Source organism: Macrobrachium nipponense, chromosome 23 (assembly GCF_015104395.2).
Source record: "Macrobrachium nipponense isolate FS-2020 chromosome 23, ASM1510439v2, whole genome shotgun sequence".
Classification (NCBI taxonomy): Eukaryota; Metazoa; Arthropoda; class Malacostraca; order Decapoda; family Palaemonidae; genus Macrobrachium; species Macrobrachium nipponense.
In genome coordinates this window covers 6744374-6764291 of record NC_061090.1, presented here as the reverse complement: position 1 = coordinate 6764291, position 19918 = coordinate 6744374, and the positions used below count along the sequence as shown (strand labels likewise).

At 39.0% G+C, this 19918-nt stretch overlaps 1 protein-coding gene across 2 annotated transcripts in view; it reads right to left on the bottom strand.

Moving 5' to 3' along the window:
* The window catches only part of LOC135198457 (uncharacterized), a 236539-nt gene that overhangs the window by 148792 nt on the left and 67829 nt on the right, over window positions 1-19918 (bottom strand). For both annotated transcript variants that reach the window (XM_064226023.1, XM_064226032.1), the window contains exons 5-6: window positions 9113-9190; window positions 8165-8293 (exon numbers count right to left, since the gene is read on the bottom strand). In XM_064226023.1, the coding sequence (XP_064082093.1) occupies window positions 8165-8293; window positions 9113-9190 (207 nt within the window). The remainder of the gene's footprint in view (window positions 1-8164; window positions 8294-9112; window positions 9191-19918) is intronic.

Here is a 19918-nt window from a genome sequence, read left to right as displayed (position 1 = left end):
ACGCCGGAAATATGATAAAAAGCCATAAACCACAATGGGCAGTGCCAGTAATCATATACAGCGCAGGAATAGTGGAATGGACGAAGCAGAACTCCGCAGCATAGATCAGAAAAACCAGGAAACATATGACAATACACAAAGCACTACACCCAAGAGCAAATACGGACAGACTATACATAACACGAAAGGAAGGAGGGAGAGGACTACTAAGTATAGAGGACTGCGTCAACATCGAAACAGAGCACTGGGGCAATATCTGAAAACCAGTGAAGACGAGTGGCTAAAGAGTGCATGGGAAGAGGACTAATAAAAGCAGACAAAGACCAGAAAATATACAGAGACAGGAGAAAGACAGAAAGAACAGAGGACTGGCACAACAAACCAATGCACGGACAATACATGAGCAGACTAAAGAACTAGCCAGCGATGACAATTGGCAATGGCTACAGAGGGGAGAGCTAAAGAAGGAAACTGAAGGAATGATAACAGCGGCACAAGATCAGGCCCTAAGAACCAGATATGTTCAAGTACGATAGACGGAAATAACATCTCTCCCATATGTAGGAAGTGCAATACGAAAAGTGAAACCATAAACCACATAGCAAGTGAATGCCCGGCACTTGCACAGAACCAGTACAAAAAGAGGCATGATTCAGTAGCAAAAAGCCCTCCACTGGAGCCTGTGCAAGAAACATCAGCTACCTTGCAGTAATAAGTGGTTACGAGCACCAACCTGAAGGAGTGATAGAAAACGATCAGGCAAAGATCCTTTGGGACTATGGTATCAGAACGGATAGGGTGATACGTGCAAACAGACAGAGTGACGTTGATTGACAAGTCAAGAAGAAGTATCACTCATTGATGTCGCAATACCATGGGACACCAGAGTTGAAGAGAAAGAGAGGGAAAAATTGGATAAGTATCAAGATCTGAAAATAGAATAAGAAGGATATGGGATATGCCAGTGAAATCGTACCCATAATCATAGGAGCACTAGGCACGATCCCAAGATCCCTGAAAGGGAATCTAGAAAAACTAGAGACTGAAGTAGCTCCAGGACTCATGCAGAAGAGTGCGATCCTAGAAACGGCACACATAGTAAGAGTGATGGACTCCTAAGGAGGCAGGATGCAACCCGGAACCCCACACTATAAATACCACCCAGTCGAATTGGAGGACTGTGATAGAGCAAAAAAAAAAAAAAAAAAAAAAAAAAAAAAAACAAAAAAAAAAAAAAAAAAAAAAAAACATATATATGTATATATAATAATAATAATAAATAATAAATAATAATAATAATATAATAACAACAATGTGGCGCCGTGGAGGAGTGGGTTAGGTCCTCAATGGACTTAAGTCAAGTTAAGCACATTGGGGCTGTCAGTCGTTGGATGGGTGGACCCGTCTCCCTTCGGCGTTGATTCCTTGGGAAAGGATCTTTACCATAATTTCCTCAGTCTACTCAGCTGTAAATGAGTACCTATCCCTGATGGGGTAGGGTCCAGCTATGGGTTAAGTAGCAAAACTCAGCAATGATGGAAAGAAATGAAGGAATAAACGACAATGACATAAATGGAACCTCTGGCAACAGAGGAGCTTCGTCCGGCAACCAGGTATTCAACCCAATTGAAGGGGAAGACGGTCAGGTACTTGGAGGTCGTCATCCAGCAACTGATCACCACAACGAAAGTAATCAAACAGCCTGAGATTGTAGCTACAGAAGCAAAAAGGAAGAAATGGACAAGAGAAAAAATAAGGAAAATATGGAGATGCTACATCAGAAGCACCCGACGGAGAGAGGATATAGAAGAAGATTGGTCAACATCTGGAATGAGAGAATAACACCCCCCAAACAGAGCAGAGGCTGGCAGACCAAGTAAGGAACATAAAGAAAAACAACTGGCTCTCCCCAACAGAAAGAGAAGAACTGGAAAGGGAAATGTCACATGACAACGAATTACACGAAGACGAACTGAGAGACGATGCCACAGAAGACGACAGGGAGGATGAGGTATCAAACAACGACACACGAAGAAACACCGACGAAGTAACAGAGAGGACGGAATGGGTAGAAAAGATTAGACAATGGATGGAAGCCAGATACAGAGAGAACAAAGATCCCCTCCATGAAAGCCTACAACACCAAGAAATTAAGGGATAAAACAAGTGAGGTCAATGAAATAATGGGCATAATACACACCACCAGTATCACAGAAACAAATAACTTGGTATATGCAGGAGCAAGATTAGTAGCAGAACTGATGGGGATTCGAACACCAACACCACCAGCACAACCAACCCAACAGAAACCAAAACAGCAACCTCCTTGGAAAAGGCGCCTGGAAAAGCAAATCATGGTGATGAGATCTGACTTGAGTAAACTGAAAGAGATGGCAGAAAAAAGGCTAAGAAGCAAGAAAACAAGGGAGGAACTCAACGAGAAATACAAAGTACAAGAGAGGGGACTAAACAAACACAATAGAAGATGTAAAACAGAGGCTTAAGGCCAACGCACATAAGATCCAACGGTACATGAACAGGAATAAGGGATACCAACAGAATAAACTATTCGGAACCAAACCAGAAAAAGACTATAACAGCCAACTAAGAGGGGAAGACAACCACCCAGAAATTCCTGAAGCCGAACCAAGTAAGAGACTCTGGGAAAACATATGGAGTAATCCGGTATCACACAACAAACATGCAACATGGCTCCAGCAAGTCAAGGAAGAAGAAACAGGGAGAATAAAACAAGATTCACAGAGATCAATGACAGACACAGTCAGACACCAACTAAAGAAAAATGCCAAACTGGAAAGCCCAGGTCCTGATGAAGTCCATGGATACTGGCTCAAAACTTCAAGGCCCTACACCCACGAATAGCAGAACAACTCCAGCATTGTATCTCAAATCAAATCCCCATGCACCCCAAATGGATGACCACAGGAAGAAAACATCCTTAGTACAAAAAGACAAGAGTAAGGGAAATATAGCCGTAACTACAGGCCTATCACCTGCCTACCAATAATTACAAGTTACTAACCGGTATCATCAGTGAGGGCTATACAACTACTAGCGGAGACAAACACCATCCCCACCAACAGAAAGGCTGCAGAAGGAAGTGTAGGGGTACAAAATGACCAGCTCCTCATAGACAAAATGGTAATGAAGAACAGTAGGAGAAGGAAAACCAACCTAAGCATGGCATGGATAGACTATAAGAAAGCCTTCGACATGATACCACACACATGGCTAATAGAATGCCTGAAAATATATGGGGCAGAGGAAAACACCATCAGCTTCCTCAAAAATACAATGCGCAACTGGAATACAATACTTACAAGCTCTGGAATAAGACTAGGCAGAGGTTAATATCAGGAGAGGGATCTTCCAGGGCGACTCACTGTCCCCACTACTCTTCGTAGTAGCCATGATTCATGACAAAACGTACTACAGAAGATGGATGCCGGGTACCAACTCAAGAAAAGAGGCAACAGAATCAACCATCTGATGTTCATGGACAACATCAAGCTGTATGGTAAGAGCATCAAGGAAATAGATACCCTAATCCAGACTGTAAGGATTGTATCTGGGGACATCAGGATGGAGTTTGGAATAGAAAAATGCGCCTTAGTCAACATACAAAAAGGCAAAGTAACGAGAACTGAAGGGATAAAGCTACCAGATGGAGCAACATCAAACACATAGATGAGACAGGATACAAATACCTGGGAATAATGGAAGGAGGGATATAAAACACCAAGAGATGAAGGACACGATCAGGAAAAGAATATATGCAGAGACTCAAGGCGATACTCAAGTCAAAACTCAACGCCGGAAATATGAATAAAAGCCATACACATATGGGCAGTGCCAGTAATCAGATACAGCGCAGGAATAGTGGAATGGACGAAGCAGAACTCCGCAGCATAGATTAGAAAACCAGGAAACATAGGACAATACACAAAGCACTACACCCAAGAGCAAATACGGACAGACTATACATAACACGAAAGGAAGGAGGGAGAGGGCTACTAAGTATAGAGGACTGCGTCAACACCGAGAACAGAACACTGGGGCAATATCTGAAAACAGTTGAGACGAGTGGCTAAAGGAGTGCATGGGAAGAAGGACTAATAAAAGTAGACGAAGACCCAGAAATATACAGAGACAGGAGAATGACAGACAGAACAGAGGACTGGCACAACAAACCAATGCACGGACAATACATGAGACAGACTAAAGATCTAGCCAGCGATGACAATTGGCAATGGCTACAGAGGGGAGAGCTAAAGAAGGAAACTGAAGAATGATAACAGCGGCACAAGATCAGGCCCTAAGAACCAGGTATGTTCAAAGAACGATAGACGGGATATAACATCTCCCATAATGGTAGGAAGTGCAATACGAAAAATGAAACCATAAACCACATAGCAAGTGAATGCCCGGCACTTGCACAGAACCAGTACAAAAAGAGGCATGATTCAGTGGCAAAAGCCCTCCACTGGAGCTGTGCAAGAAACATCAGCTACCTTGCAGTAATAAGTGGTACGAGCACCAACCTGAGGGAGTGATAGAAAACGATCACGCAAAGATCCTCTGGGACTATGGTATCAGGACGGATAGGGTGATACGTGCAAACAGAGACCAGACGTGACGTTGATTGACAAAGTCAAGAAAGAAAGTATCACTCATTGATGTCGCAATACCATGGGACACCAGAGTTGAAGAGAAAGAGAGGGAAAAAAATGGATAAGTATCAAGATCTGTAAAATAGAAATAAGAAGGATAGGGATATGCAGTGGGCGGAAATCGTACCCATAAATCATAGGAGCACTAGGCACGATCCCAAGATCCCTGAAAAGGAATCTAGAAAAACTAGACGGTGAAGTAGCTTCGGGCCTCATGCAGAAGAGTGTGATCCTAGAAACGGCACACATAGTAAGAAAAAGTTGATGGACCTTTCCTAAGGAGGCAGGATGCAACCCGGAACCCCACACTATAAATACCACCCAGTCGAATTGGAGGACTGTGATAGAGCAAAAAAAAAAAAAAAAAAAAAAAAAAAAAAAACCCCCAAAAAAAAAAAAAAAAAAAAAAAAAAAAAAAAATTATAATAATAATAATACTAATAATAATTAATAACAATAATAATGTAATTACAAAATTCGTATGTGGTAGTATTTTAAAGAGATAAAAATGACCTTTCCATTTCACTTATGTAAGGATAACTCCTCTCTCTTACTGTGATATGAGAATTTTTATGGTAGATGCATGTGTTTATTAATATTTTCAAATAATAATAATAATAATATAACTAACTTCAAATGAAAATTCTTCCCTTCGTCTTTTGTGTATCAATTTCCCTACCTTCTCGTAACTTCAGTGACGCTTGGAGCTGGGAAGCTGTGTACCAGTGCCATACAATGGTCAACGAATTTAATGGTTTTTATGCAATTCTCTCTCTCTCTTACTGAGGAGATTCTTTTTATGGTGCATGCATGTAATAAGTTTATTATTAATATTTTCCAATAATAACACTATATGTGTAATAATAATACTATAAATGTAATTACAAAATTCATATGTGAGTATTTTAAATACAATAATCTTTCCATTTCACTCTTTTAAATACTGTAAGGACAACTCTCTCTCTCTCTCTCTCTCTCTCTCTCTCTCTCTCTCTCTCTCTCTCTCTCTCTCTCTTGGCTGCAAGTGTTAGAAGTACGTATGTATGTATGTACGTATATACCTTTAAGGGTACTAATGTTTAGGATTACTTTGAAATTATATTGATATTGATACAGTCTCTTAAAGTACTAATGTTTAGGATTACTTTGAAATTATATTGATACAGTCTCTAAGATTAATACATTAATATGATAATAATTTAAGGCAAATTTGATGTTTATGTTACATAAGGTTCACATTTAGTGTTTCTTTTCTGTTTCTTCCTCTCTCTCTCTCTCTCTCGTCTCTTCTTCTTTCTCTCTCCTTTCTCTCTCTCTCTCTCTATCAGCAAAAGAATTGATATACAGACAAACATAATTGTTCAGTCCTATCTTACTTCCTTCTCTGGAATAGATATGTGTATTTATGGGAGGGGAAATAAGTGTTACCTATAGAAGTTCCTTTCAATCTATTGATATCGTAAGTTATTCTCTCTCTCTCTCTCTCTCTCTCTCTCTCTCTCTCTCTCTCTCTCTCTCTCTCTCTCTCTCTCTCTCTCTCTCTCTCTCTGTTATTGGCTGTTTATATATTTCTAATGATAAAATGTTTAAGATGACTTTGGAATTATATTAATAATACCAATTCAATGGTATCTTTGACATAGGATGATACTTTGAGTATGCATTTGGTATTTGAACTTTCAAGATAGGCAGTTATGGGCATTTTTAGAGGAGAGATCTAACTATTCAAGGGTTTGCGCTATTTGCAGGGGTCCCTGGTACACATCCCCTGCGAATACGGGGCGAACACTGTACAGCCATGATAGAGGGGTAAGCTTCACTTTAAAACATGAGATTTTCAATGACAGATATGCATTACAGGGATGAATGGGGAAGACAGAGACATTCAAAACGATCTTGTGATAGATAGCCAGGTCATAGAAGGAAAATATATCATAGTTTAACCAGACCACTGAGCTGCTTCACAGCTCTCCTAGGGCTGGCCCAAAGGATTAGAAATGCGACCTACAGCTTATTGTGGGATCTGAACCTCATTATATAGAGAAATGAGTTTCTAATCACCAGAAACAAATTCCTCTGATTCCACATTGGCAGAACTCGCGACTACCGAATCGGTGGGAGAGCACCTAACCACTCGTCCAACGAGGAACTAGGTCATAGAAGGGGCAGAGCAATTCTGTGCCTTGGGGACACACTGATCTGTGAAGCAGAATTCAACAGAACCATAAGAGCAGCTGTGACAATGATGAAATGGAGAGATATAGATCAAATAATGGCACCTTTATTCGCGTTTTCGAAATTCGTGGACTCATGTATTCACGGATTTCTCTATGGACCATATCTTTGCATTATTCGCAAAAAATTTGTGTATTTGTAGTATTTTTCTATGAGAAATATTCACAAATTACTGTATTTTCCATGATTAAAAGCACTTTTTGTGATAAAACTATTTTAAAAAACCAGGTATCAGCATTTTTGGCAGGTTTTTCTTGAGTTTGAACTACAAAATACTCAGTTCTTAGCATTTTTATAGGGGTTCTAAGTACAGGCAGTCCCCAGGTTACAACGGGGGTCCTGTTCTTGAGACACGTTGTAAGCTGAAAATCGTCGTAAGCCGGAACATCATCAAAAATCCTAAGAAAACCTTACTTTTAATGCTTTGGGTGCATTCACAACTATGTAAACTACATTCTTATTGCATTTGTCATCAAGAAAACCTTCAAATATTGATTATTTTACATTTTTGGAGTCATATTTCTTCTGCCAGATCAGCGTTATAGGTGCCGTAACCCTGGAACATGCGTCGTAAACCTGTAAATAATTTCTGATTAATTTAATTGAAAAGCGTTGTAACCTCGGAACATTGTAAGCCAGGGACTGCCTGTATTTGCGGATTCTAGCTATTCGGAAGAGGGAGGGCTGGAACGCATCCTGCGTGAATACAGGGGTCCACTGTAAATAGATACCACACATATAGGGCATGTTCTAGTTTATGGTGTGGAAATATGCACAAACAAGGAAAACAGAAATTGATTAAAAGTGTTACCAAAATATTTTAAGGTTCACAGCTAGAGTATAGTGGGAAGTTTGAATTACAAGAGAAAATGTAGGAGAGATGTGGTATAAAGATGCTGGATAAACTGATCTTTGAGTGAGATGGTTTGGACATATGATAGCAATGAACAGTTGGTCCAAAAAAATAATGCAACAGAAAAACACCTCTAGGAGAACTCAAGAAATTACAGACAATGGGAATTTATAGAGATCTTTGATGTATCACACTTAAAAAAAGAAAAAAAAAATAGTTTTACAGTTAATGTAAGAAAGCTATCATCATCGTTACCATATTACGTCAAAATTTTTCTCCAAGGGGTTAGCTGTGAAAGGAATTATCTCCACTCTTCTGGCATGTGCCTAAAAGTTCTAGATCTTCATCTATCCCATTTTTCATGGTTTCCTGGGTATTTACTTACTACTGTTTGGTAGTTGACTTGAACAAGTTCATCCCCCTCTTCGAGTTTGCCACACTGATGTGCAGGGCTGAGGTTGCGAACCCCAGATACTTGGTGGATTCCATGGTATGATCCTTGTAGCATTACTCCCTGGAAATTCATATCAATGTACATGAAACTTAAATGGAAAAATGTTTAACTTCAGTTCCAAAGTAAAAAAAAATCGATGGGTCTCCCCATTTAAAATTTTTTATTATAAGAACATTATGAAATAAGCATAAATTAATTCTCCACAAAACTAGCCAGGAACTTTCAGGAAAACAAAAATTCTACAGAAATGCAGCATGTAACCATTTATTTGGGTTTTCCTGGGGATATCTCTATTGAACCAATCTGTCACATTAATTGTTTACATACTTTGTATTATGTACTTCTTTCTCATTTACGAATGTGTCAATATTAAGCTTTTGTAAACAGATTTTTTTCAAAAATTGCAATTGTCAGCAATAATGGGATCAAGATTAGATCATAAGGCAAAGGTAGTCTGCACAATAACTTAACTAATTAATTCCTGATGTGTCAGCACTAACCTCTAAGAGTAATTAATATTTTTCTTTTCCATGTTTCTAAGAAGTCATTCAAGTCATGAACTGTATACTCCAATTTAACCCTATTTATTAATTCTACTCTTAAGATAATTTTTTTTTAAAGAAAACATTTACATATTCACTATCAAAATATCATACCCTGCGTATAATTCTTATTGTAATTGATGAATAAAAATGAAAGTCAATGAATTCTAAAAATATCAAATGATTAGCAATTTGGTAAATAATATGTAGAGAGAGATAAAAATAATAAATCTATTCTATATTATCTACTTGCTAAATTGGAAAGCTTTACCCTCCCATACAGCCCTTATAAGCTTATAGAATGTTCCATATAAAAAAATACAATACAAAAACTTACCAATTCATCATCAGCTTTCTTTTTTATTGTAGCAATGTCTAATGTCGCTGGCTGAATGATAAGTGGATCACTATATTCCTGTGAAAGACAATGCATGGTTTGAATATCAATGGCATTAATTTTCAATATGATTGTTAATAATTCAACCAAGATTTTGTAATATTTTTTCTATTTTATAGAATCAAGCCTGACTTGAATAACTGAAGTTTAAAATAAAATATTTTCTTAAAAACAAAAAATATTTTTGGGCTATTTGTATCCAAACTTGACCATCTGGAGTTACAATTATTCTATCACATAATTTTCATATCTTTCTTTAAAGACCTTCAGAACTAATGTATTTAGCAGGTATTCACTCACGAGTGTGGCTAATATGATGGCAATTTATCAAGAGAAATTCTGAATATTTACTAAGCCTTCTTGATTTCCTTAATAATTTTTTAATTAAACACCACCCTTAATGTTTGTCTTAGGGAAAACCAATATAACTTTTTTCACCTAATTAATCATCTGTCTTAAGGAAAATCAAAATAATGCTAAGAAGTTATAACTTCAAAACCCATAATTTTCTTATATCATGGAAGGCACAAGGAACTAAATGATTACTTCATATTCAATAACAAGAAACAAATTTTGAACTAAATGATTACTTCATATTCAATAACAAGAAATTTTTTTTATTTAAAGTTAATTATTGATTACCATTAGTTGCAAATGTATAGCAGTACAACACTATCAACAGTTAACATTTAGGAACACAGTAATATCCCGACCTTATGTGAGGTTAGGTTCCAGACCCCCCTCGGGCAATGGGACTTTTTGTGTAAGTTTGGCATGGTCTCTAAAAATGCTAATAAATGTTAACTTCTACAGTTTGAACACTAAATATGACCCTAATCACGATCCCTAAATATTATGCTAACTTTTAAATCAAATTAAAGTTACAGTAATTTCATTTAAAAGTTAACTTCCTTAAAAAAAGAAATAAATGGTTGGTAAAAATACAGGAAATATTTCTCTTCTCTTTCCCCCTTGCGACTGACCGATCTGTCTTTTGAAGTCTTTCCAACCACTTTTAAGAAATTCTTTATTCTGTCTCTTTTACTTTGTTCTGAAATTCATTTCCATGAAAAAACAGTGCTTTTTATTTGGACTAATACAACTCTTAGTTATGTGTCTATGTTTTAGAACAGGCATTTACAGTTTTAGAAAGTAAAGGTAAAAATAGATAAAATTAAAAATTATCTACCACTATGCTAACTTGAGAGAGAGAGAGAGAGAGAGAGAGAGAGAGAGAGAGAGAGAGAGAGAGAGAGAGAGAGAGAGAGAGAGAGAGAGATAATTAAATTGAATTGAATATGGAAATTAGGCCAAAGGCCAAGCACTGGGACCTATGAGGCCTTACCTTTACAGACCTTACATCTTGTTCGGGTTGCCCCAGGTCCCTCAGTGTGAGGCACCTCTAATGTCTACCAGAGAGTTGCTAGTACATCTTCCGGTATATTTTGCATCTTCCAATCTTGGATGGTCTGGGATGCAGTTTAGATATTTGTCGAGCTTATTCTTAAACACATCTACGCTCACTCCTGATATATTCCTCAGATGAGCTGGCAACGCATTGAATAGACGCTGCATTATCGATGCTGGTGCGTAGTGGATTAATGTCCTGTGTGCTTTCCTTATTTTTCCTGGTATATTTTTGGGCACTATTAATCTACCTCTGCTTGCTCTTGCCATTCAGAGTTGAAACGGAAACTGACAGTAAAAGGGTTGATAGGTGTAATAGAAGGAAAACCTCGCAGATGCAGTATGAAGCAATTGTTAGGAGAGGGTGGAAAGTAAGATGGAAGAGAATATGAAAGGAGGTACAGTAAAAGAAACAATAGGGGCTGCAGCTAGGGATCGAAGGCACACTGCAAAGAACCTTAATGCCTACAGTGCACTGCATAAGGTGCACTGAAGGCGCTAACCCCCTATGAGAGAGAGAGAGAGAGAGAGAGAGAGAGAGAGAGAGAGAGAGAGAGAGAGAGATTGTCTTTATATTAGTATTAATATTAAGCTAACTTTTTACAGAAATTAAAATTGCTGTGATTTCATTTAAAATTTAGCTTAATACATTACCCTTGAAAAACGAAATAAATGGGTGGTAAAAATGTAGGAGTGTGTGAAGATTACATACGTATGGAAAGGAAGAGAGAGAGAGAGAGAGAGAGAGAGAGAGAGAGAGAGAGAGAGAGAGAGAGAGAGAGAGAGAGAGAGAGAGAGAATTATGTAAAAATCATTGATTGCTAATGGGCAACACTCTCCCTCCTGTCACATTACTTGACATATTTTGCAGCTCTGGACTTTGAGCTTCTGTGAAGTTAAAAAGAAAGATGAGGAAAAGCATTCTTTATGTGCATCATTTTGTCATTACAGCTATATTAATAATATTATTAATTATTTATCATTGGATACCTGGGGGCATCCTTCTTGGTCTAAGCTGTCTCTTGTGTGTCGATGGTTGAGGCTGGTCTTGCATGCCAGCATCATTGTAGTGCTGAGAAGGAGCAGGTATCTACAGCAGCTAAATTTTGATTGGTGCTTATGTTGCGTGGGGTGCTCATTGCGAGTCTCCTAGTAGCTGTAGGGAGCTTAAAAGTCTCTTGGGTGATATTCATTGTTGGCTTTTCTTTTCCTATATGCAAGGCTTCCAAGAGGCGCAGTTGGTGATGGTCTATGGCATGATCAATAATTTCAATATTCGGGATAATGTCATAGTTTAATTCGTTGGTTATGGGCAATTTTAATATGCTTGAGGATTGCTCCCTCTTGGACATGGCAGGAAATTCTTTTAGAAAATGCATCGTGGTCATCCTGATGTAACTGCCAAGACATCCTAGGACAGGTCATAAATGATGGCAAATCATGTTGGTTTTATTGAGAGGATCATGCTGAGGGACGGCTTGATTATTCTTACTTATCAAACTGCTTGTTTTTGGTTCTTGTAAAAAATTGCTACATTGATCTTCTTCTCGGGATTGTGGCGCTGACATTCTCAATGATTTTCTGGAGGGCACGCTTGTCATCTTGTCCTTCCTGTGGAAGAAACCTCTATAGAAGATCTCTATATGAGCAGGGACGTCGGGGCACAGCTCCTGCTGGTACCAGTTCTAGACATTCCTGCAGATAGGAATGTTGAGAATTTGTACCAGTAGGCGCCGCGCCCCGACATCCATGAGCATATAGATCTCTTCTATAGAGGCTTCTTCCAAAGGAAGTACAAAGATGATGAGCGCACCCTCCGAAAATTCATTGAGGACATCAGCACCACCAACCCCCAGAAGATCAGTGTAGTAATTTATTACAAGAACCAAAAAACAAGCAGTTTGGTAATGAAGAATAATCAAGCCGCCCATCAGCAGGACCCTCTCAAGAAAACCAACATGATTTACCGTTATTTATGCCCCATCCAAGGAAGCCTTGGCAGTGACATCGGGATGACCACGATGTGATTTTCAAATAGAATTTCCTGCCATGCCAAAAAAAGGAGCGATCTTCAATTATGCTAAAACTGCCCACAACCAACTAATTAAAAAACAAGATATTAATATCATGAATATTGAAATTACTGATCAAGCCATAACCCATCACAGACTGTGCCCTTGGAAGCCTTTCATATAGAAAAAGAAAAGCCATCAATAAATATCGCCCATGAGACTTTTCTGCTACCTACAGCTACCAGGTGACCCGCAACGAGCACCAATCAAAATTTAGCTGCTGTAGAGCAGAATTTGCCTGCCCCCTTCTCAGCACTACAATGGCACTCGCATGGTGGCATCCAATGATAAATAAGCACTGAATTTGACACCACCCACCCCTCCTATACACATAATACAAACATACTACATGTGCCATAAAAATTCTCTCATCTCAGTAAGAGAGAGAGAGAGAGAGAGGAGAGTGATGAGAGACGAGACCGAGAGCAGGGAGAGATAGTAGCGATGAGAGAGTAGAGAGAGAGAGAGAGAGAATCATTATTTTTATTATTTAATGTTCAATTTACACATAAAGGCTTGAAAATTTATAAATTACATAAAAAAATTTAAACACTTTTGCAGGGTTTCTCCAGGATTTGAAAATGTTGCATTTGCGTTCGCGTCTGTGAAATACTCACGTGTGATAATTAGTTTGGTTCCAATGAAAAGTTTGTGCTATTGTCAATTAGCATAACTCGAATCGCGTAAGACTGAGGTATTACTGTACACTTTCCCAAAAAGTGTTGACAACACTGATACATTGAAATCTGTCAAGAGACCCTTAGGAAAGCTATATCCTACATATAAGCAATGTTAAAATCCATTGCGTTCTCAGGATTCGCAGATTTCTCTATGGACCAAATCTACCAATTATTTGCAGGAAATTTGCTTATTCACAGGGCTTTCCAACCAAAATAATCAGTAATTAGTGTATCTTAATGTTCTTTTCATGACTTAATACATTTTTATGATACAAAAATTATTTAATAATTTTCAAAAATTAATATTGATTAATACTGTATTAGTAAGTTTAATAAGATTAAATGATATCAAATGATACAAATAATTTTTTTTTCTCTCTCTTTTACAGGGATGAATGTTTTTTATATGATAAATAAATGATTTAATATTTTCAAATATTAATATTAACCCTTAAATGCCTATTGGACGTATTTTACGTCGACTAAAATTGTCTGTCGGGTGCTTAATTGACATAAAATAGATAGACGCTAAAAACTTTTAAAAAATATTTGCGGAAAAATAGTTATAAACCTACTTGGCGAAAAATTTTGAATCACGCGCATTGAGGGATGCTGGGAGTTCACGGATCAAGCTGTTGTTTTGTTAACAAGCGTTATCCAGCCGCACATGCGCGAATTGCTTCTTCTCACACCAGCAAGCATCAGCGACGTGTCATCCAAGGGCGATCTCTTGCCGCATTCGTGTTTTGCCGAACTTTTGCGAGTGTTTAAGTATTTGTGGTGGTACAAGACATACGTAGAGATGTCTCAACGTTGTCTGGAGCGCGAAAGGCGCGTTTTGCCTGTCGGTAGGGATCGTGTGAGGCATTTTGGACTTGGATGCTGGAGAGGGACCAAGCACCCAAGATGACCCAGCTTCCCAACGCTGTGTTGTGTGGCCTCGTGTGGCCGAAAGTGTCCAAGGACTACATTGTGTGCCTTTTATGACCCCTAGGAAGCATCGGGGTGTCCTGAGGGGCATTCATAGACATTTGGGAGGTCTCCAACAAAAGGACATTGACGAATTCTTATTTGAACTCTATTGAGAGCAGGCTGCAAGTCCTCCTTTTGATGGCAGTTGGTCATCTAGTGACGAGGACATCACTCCCGCTGTAAAGTGATGATGAATATTTGCCCCCAATGGCCGTACGGGAGTCACAGGCTGAAAGTGAGCTTAAATTTAGTGGTTTTTGTGCATATGAAGGGGAGCCTGAGGAGGAGTTGTAGAGTTTTGTTGTTGAGGACGAAAACGAGAGCGAGGGTGAAAGCGAGGGAGATGGAGCAGTGGGGAGGCTGTATGTCCGAAAGTGACAAGGGGTGGTTGGAGGATCCCACCCCACCCCACCTAACATGCACCCATTCACAGCAGCACCTGGACTCACCGTACCTGTTCCTCTCACTGCTCTGAGGTTCATTCAGCTGTTCCTGATGCGGTAATTGCTGGAATACCTGGTAGCAGAGATGACAGACTACGCTCGGTACTGCAGTGACAAACTGTGGACGATGTTGTCGTATCACTGGCGGGGCTGCAACCTCACCGACATGGCATATTTTTGGGGGCTCCACATTTTTTTTGGAATGATGCCTGCTGCTGACGTCAGGCAATATTGGGGGCGGAATTTTTTTTTCAAGTATGCCCAATGTGCCCGGCATTATGGCCCGTGATAGTTTCCTGGCACTGGACAGGTATTTATTTCAACACCTTCAACCGAAGGACCATACCCCGGAATAAGCCCGACCGCCTCATCTTAGTCCGCCCAGTGTTGGATTACATTCGTGAACGGTGCCAGTTTCTCGTGGTTCCTGGCAAGAACCTTTCTTTGGATGAGGGGATGATGCCTTAGAAAGAACGTCTTAGCATAGAAGTGTACAACCCCAAGAAGTCAAAGAAATTTGGTGTAAAGTTATTTTTTATTACAGAGTCCAACACTGGATACATCGTGGACTTCTCGGTGTACTGCGGGGTCTTCTCCATGCTACGTGACACTGTATTCGGTCTTGTGGATCGTTTCCGTAACCAGGGATACCACCTGTTTATGGATAATTATTATAACTTGGTATCCCTGGCCCAGGAACTGTATGAAGCAGGTGTGCACGTCAGTGGTACCCTTCGGTTGGTGCCTGGGGCCCCGAATGTCCTCAAGAGGTTTGATAGCCAGCCGCAACATCTGGCAAGAGGAAAGACAGAGTAGCGGCGGAAGGGAGATGTCTTCGTCATCTGTTGGAAGGGGGTCCGACTTGTCCCCATGATTACGACGAGTCATGAGCCCATCCAAGAAGAGGTCGTTCAGTGGAAGAAGACACGTCGGCAGGGCCGAGTTATGTATGAGGAGTTTTTTGTCGAGCGGCCTACCATCATTGGACACTACAACAGGCACATAGGAGGAGTTGATCTCTTTGATCAACTCATCCAGTATTATCCCTTTGCCAAGAGAACAAGTAGATGGACGCAGAAGCTCCTCAAATACATACTTCAGTTGGCCCTCCAGAATGCCTACATCCTCTACTGTGGGTACAATTCAGATCTCCGGAGGTTGTCCCATATCCAGTTTCTCGAGGTGGCCAGGAATGCTCTCATAAACTTTAATCCCGATTAGTGGCCTTCCATCACCACCCTCCTGCCCCGAGCTCCAGATCTGCCCCTAGAGGAAAGGGCAGATGTTAGGAGGGCCAACCTCGGTTGTCCTGCTCCTGCCGCTGACGCCCCTGCTGCCGACGCCCCTGCTGCCGCCATCCCTGCTGCCGACGCCTCTGCTGCCGACACCCCTGCTGCCGCCGTCCCTACTGCCGACACCCCTGCTGCCGCTGCCCTTGATGATCCTGCTCGCACTCAGATTCCGACTTCCCTGTGTGTCGGCTGCAAGCCAGGGGATCACACACTGGACCCCCTTCAAGGACGCAGGCAGAAACAGTGCAAGGCGTGCCACATGAATGGCAGAAGGAGAAACTCCCGGTTCGTCTGTCGCACCTGCAATATAGCACTTTGCAGGATCGGGGAGTGTGACCGCAAGTACCACACTGCGGTCATATATTGGAGTGCGCCTGCCCAAGGGACAACAGAGGGTGCAGCGGGCCACCGCCTTCAGCAGTAACAGCGCGCGTCTCCCTCCTCCACCTGTACCTCATCATGTCGAGAAGAAAAAAATGCAACTATTCTATGGAGGAGGGAGAAAACAAGAATAGAACTAAGAGTCAGGATTACGAGTGAGTATTATGCATTGATTTTATATTTAGTTATATATTTATTTTATTTTATCTGTATTGGTGTTTTGTATATTATTTAGTTTTCTGCCAAAACAAAAGTTTTTCTCCTGCATTCCTTTTAGTTATACTTGTACCAGAATAAAAAAATTTAAAAAAAATATTATTATATATATATATATATATATATAATATAATATATATATCTATATATATATATTATATATATTATTAATAATATTTACTTATAATGTAAGTTTTGTAATGCAATTATAATTTTGGCAATATGATTAATTCACCTCAGAACCTGTGTATCATGTTATGAAATGTATGTTTTTGTGTTCAGATTCCCACATATAATGATAACACATATTAAGTCGTGCAACTTTCATTTTGAAACATACGTAAGACACAGAGAGAGATAAGCGCTTATATGTAAGCCTCCGAGAGGGTTGTTTTTCACTTCTTGAGAAGGCCTTAGCTAAGCTAATTTTTTTTTTCGTCCTGATCAGGCCTGTAACGAAACAAGGGGGCGTTGTTCATAGACAAGTGCGAACGCAGCCAGAGGCCCTATTCGTTATAGAGATGACGTAATATGTTTTCGTCTCGGACGTGTACACTCAACTACACCCATTCACCCTATTACGCATAGTTACGCATATAAAATATTGATTCGCTTTTGAGACGTAGCGGCGTGCGTTAGTGTAGCATTGCTCTCAAATCTCTCTATCTCTCTCGCTCGCTCACTCGAGATTACCGTAACGTAATTCACGTATATATATAAGGTGGTCACTCATTCATATATAATTCTTAGTAATATATGTGTTCTTTGTGGAATCTGAACATAGTGTTATTAATATTATTTTTGTGAAGGCGCCCACAAAAATATTGAAGAGGTTGAAATTATAACAGGCCTTGGCTTTTGATTGGAGCTGCAATGGCGTATACAGGTATTTTACAAATGTTTTGAAGTGCACTTCAAGGATTTATGTTACCGTGTTTGAAATAATAATTATTTTTATGCATTTTTCTTTTGCCTTGTACATTTGACATGTTCATTTTATATGCTTAATATTTGTGCTGTCAATGCTTTAATTGTCCTCATATCATGCATTATGTGTTTTTGCATTTTCTGCATTTTGTTTAATTAGTTTGAATTATTTTGATTGTGTAAATTTTGAATCTTACACTTTGTGAATTAATTTGTATTTAATTAAATTTCATTTCAAATTTGATTATTGCTTTGTAATTTAATTTAATTAATTTTCTTGATAAACTTTGATTTGATTTTGCTTAATAATTAATTCAAGAATTAATTAAACTTTTGTTTTCAAGTAATAACAATTTCCCTGAGATTGTCAATTTCACTTATAAATGCTGAATTTAGAAATAAATTTTTGTATTTAAAATTTATATGAGCATTTTATTATATCACCAGTATTATATTTTATTTTTGTTTAGGTAGAAATATAGAGTGGTAATTGTGCCGTTTCCCTCAAATGAATCAGAATCAGGGAAATACTTAGATTTGAAATTGCAGGAGTGATGCCCTTTAATTAAGATTACCTCACATCCATTTTAATGAACTTAGACTGATTGCTTTCTTGACTGTTCAGTTCTATAAGGGATCACTATTACCTTTAGAGTATTCAGTCGTTTAGTATTTATGATGAAGTGTCAGGTGGTTTGGGCTGTAGTGAGGTAAGTAATAACCATGGTACTTGAACAAACCCTGTGCCCCTAAGGTCAAAGGGGTGTCCAAGACTCAGGAATAAAAGGGTCTCTTGTGCTAACAAGTACAAATGGTAAGTGAACTAACCAGATACTTGGCAATTTGGGTTAACAAATATTAATGGTGTCCAGACCCAGATACTCTAGGCCACTTCATCACAATATATATATATATATTATACTATATCTATATATATATATATACACATGTACCTCGACATACGAAAGGCTCAACTTACGAAAAATTCGAGTTACGAAAGCAAATACGAAGATTTTTGCGGCTCTACATACGAAAATAGTTCAGGATACGAAAGGTTGTTGCTGTAAAGTCCCGAGATTCACCCGGACAACTGAGTAGACTTGCCACCATCCTCCCACTCTCCCATTTGTTCCTGATGCTAGTCCACGCCATAAGATCCTGCTCTTCTATTGGTCAGCATCTCTCCCATCATGCATCTTCATAGTGGCGTTCTTCTTCAGCCATTGCTTCGCACCAGCGTTATCATATGCAAGCGGAATTCGTTCGTTCACATATACGATTTGTTTGTTAACGTAAGTTCGTGTTATGCGTTCGTTGGTACTAACTTTATCGTGTTGTGTGAGAACTTAATTAGTATACTACATAACTTAATTGCGTACAGTATAGTGTCATGGGTCCCAAGAAAGTTGCTGAAGTTCACGGAAAGAAGAGGATGCTTTCTATGCAGACAAAAATGGAGATAATAAAAAAGTAGGAAGCTGGCATGCGGTTGAGTGTGATCGCTAAGGAATACGGCCGAAATCCGTCGACAATAGGCACCAATCTTAAGCAGAAGGAAGCCATCAAAGCAGCTACGGCAATCTGCCAGAAGGCCAGCACTATTTTCGGCGATTTGATTGCCCAGGCCGAAGATGACGGAGGAGAAGGGACATCGATGGCAACCAGACTTCAAGGCTTCTCATGGATGGTTAAAAAAATTCTGTAAACGGACTGGCATCCATTCGGTGAAGAAATTGAAATTTTGTAAAAAAAAAAAAAAAAAAAAAAAAAAAAAAAAAATTTAATTTTAAGTTTTTTGTAAAATTAAGTGTTACGGTTTTGTTAATGTGTTTCGTAAAGTTTACTTTATGTTTCCTGACATTTTTAATGTGTTTCGTTAGGTGTACGTACTACGTAACAAATTTTCAGCCGTTTGTCCTCCTCTGTCGCCACTTTTGGAGATAGCCTCACTCGAAAGGAAAGGTTCCACATTTTACTACATACATATGTATGTACGTACAGTATTTCTTGTATACCATGCACACTAATACACTTTATTTACAGGTACATATTATAGCACGTATTAACCCCTAAACGCCGAAGCGGTATTTTAAAAATCGTCTCCCGTATGCCGCCGGCATTCATAAGTGAGTGCCGAAGCGGAAAAAATGTTTTTTTCAAAAAATCACAGCACGCTTAGTTTTCAAGATTAAGAGTTCATTTTTGGCTCCTTTTTTTGTCATTGCCTGAAGTTTAGTATCCAACCATCAGAAATGAAAAAAATATAATTATCATATATAAATATTGGAATATATGTCAGCGCAAAAAAAAAAATTCATTTATAATTGTAGTATACAAATCGCTCTGTGAGCAAAAC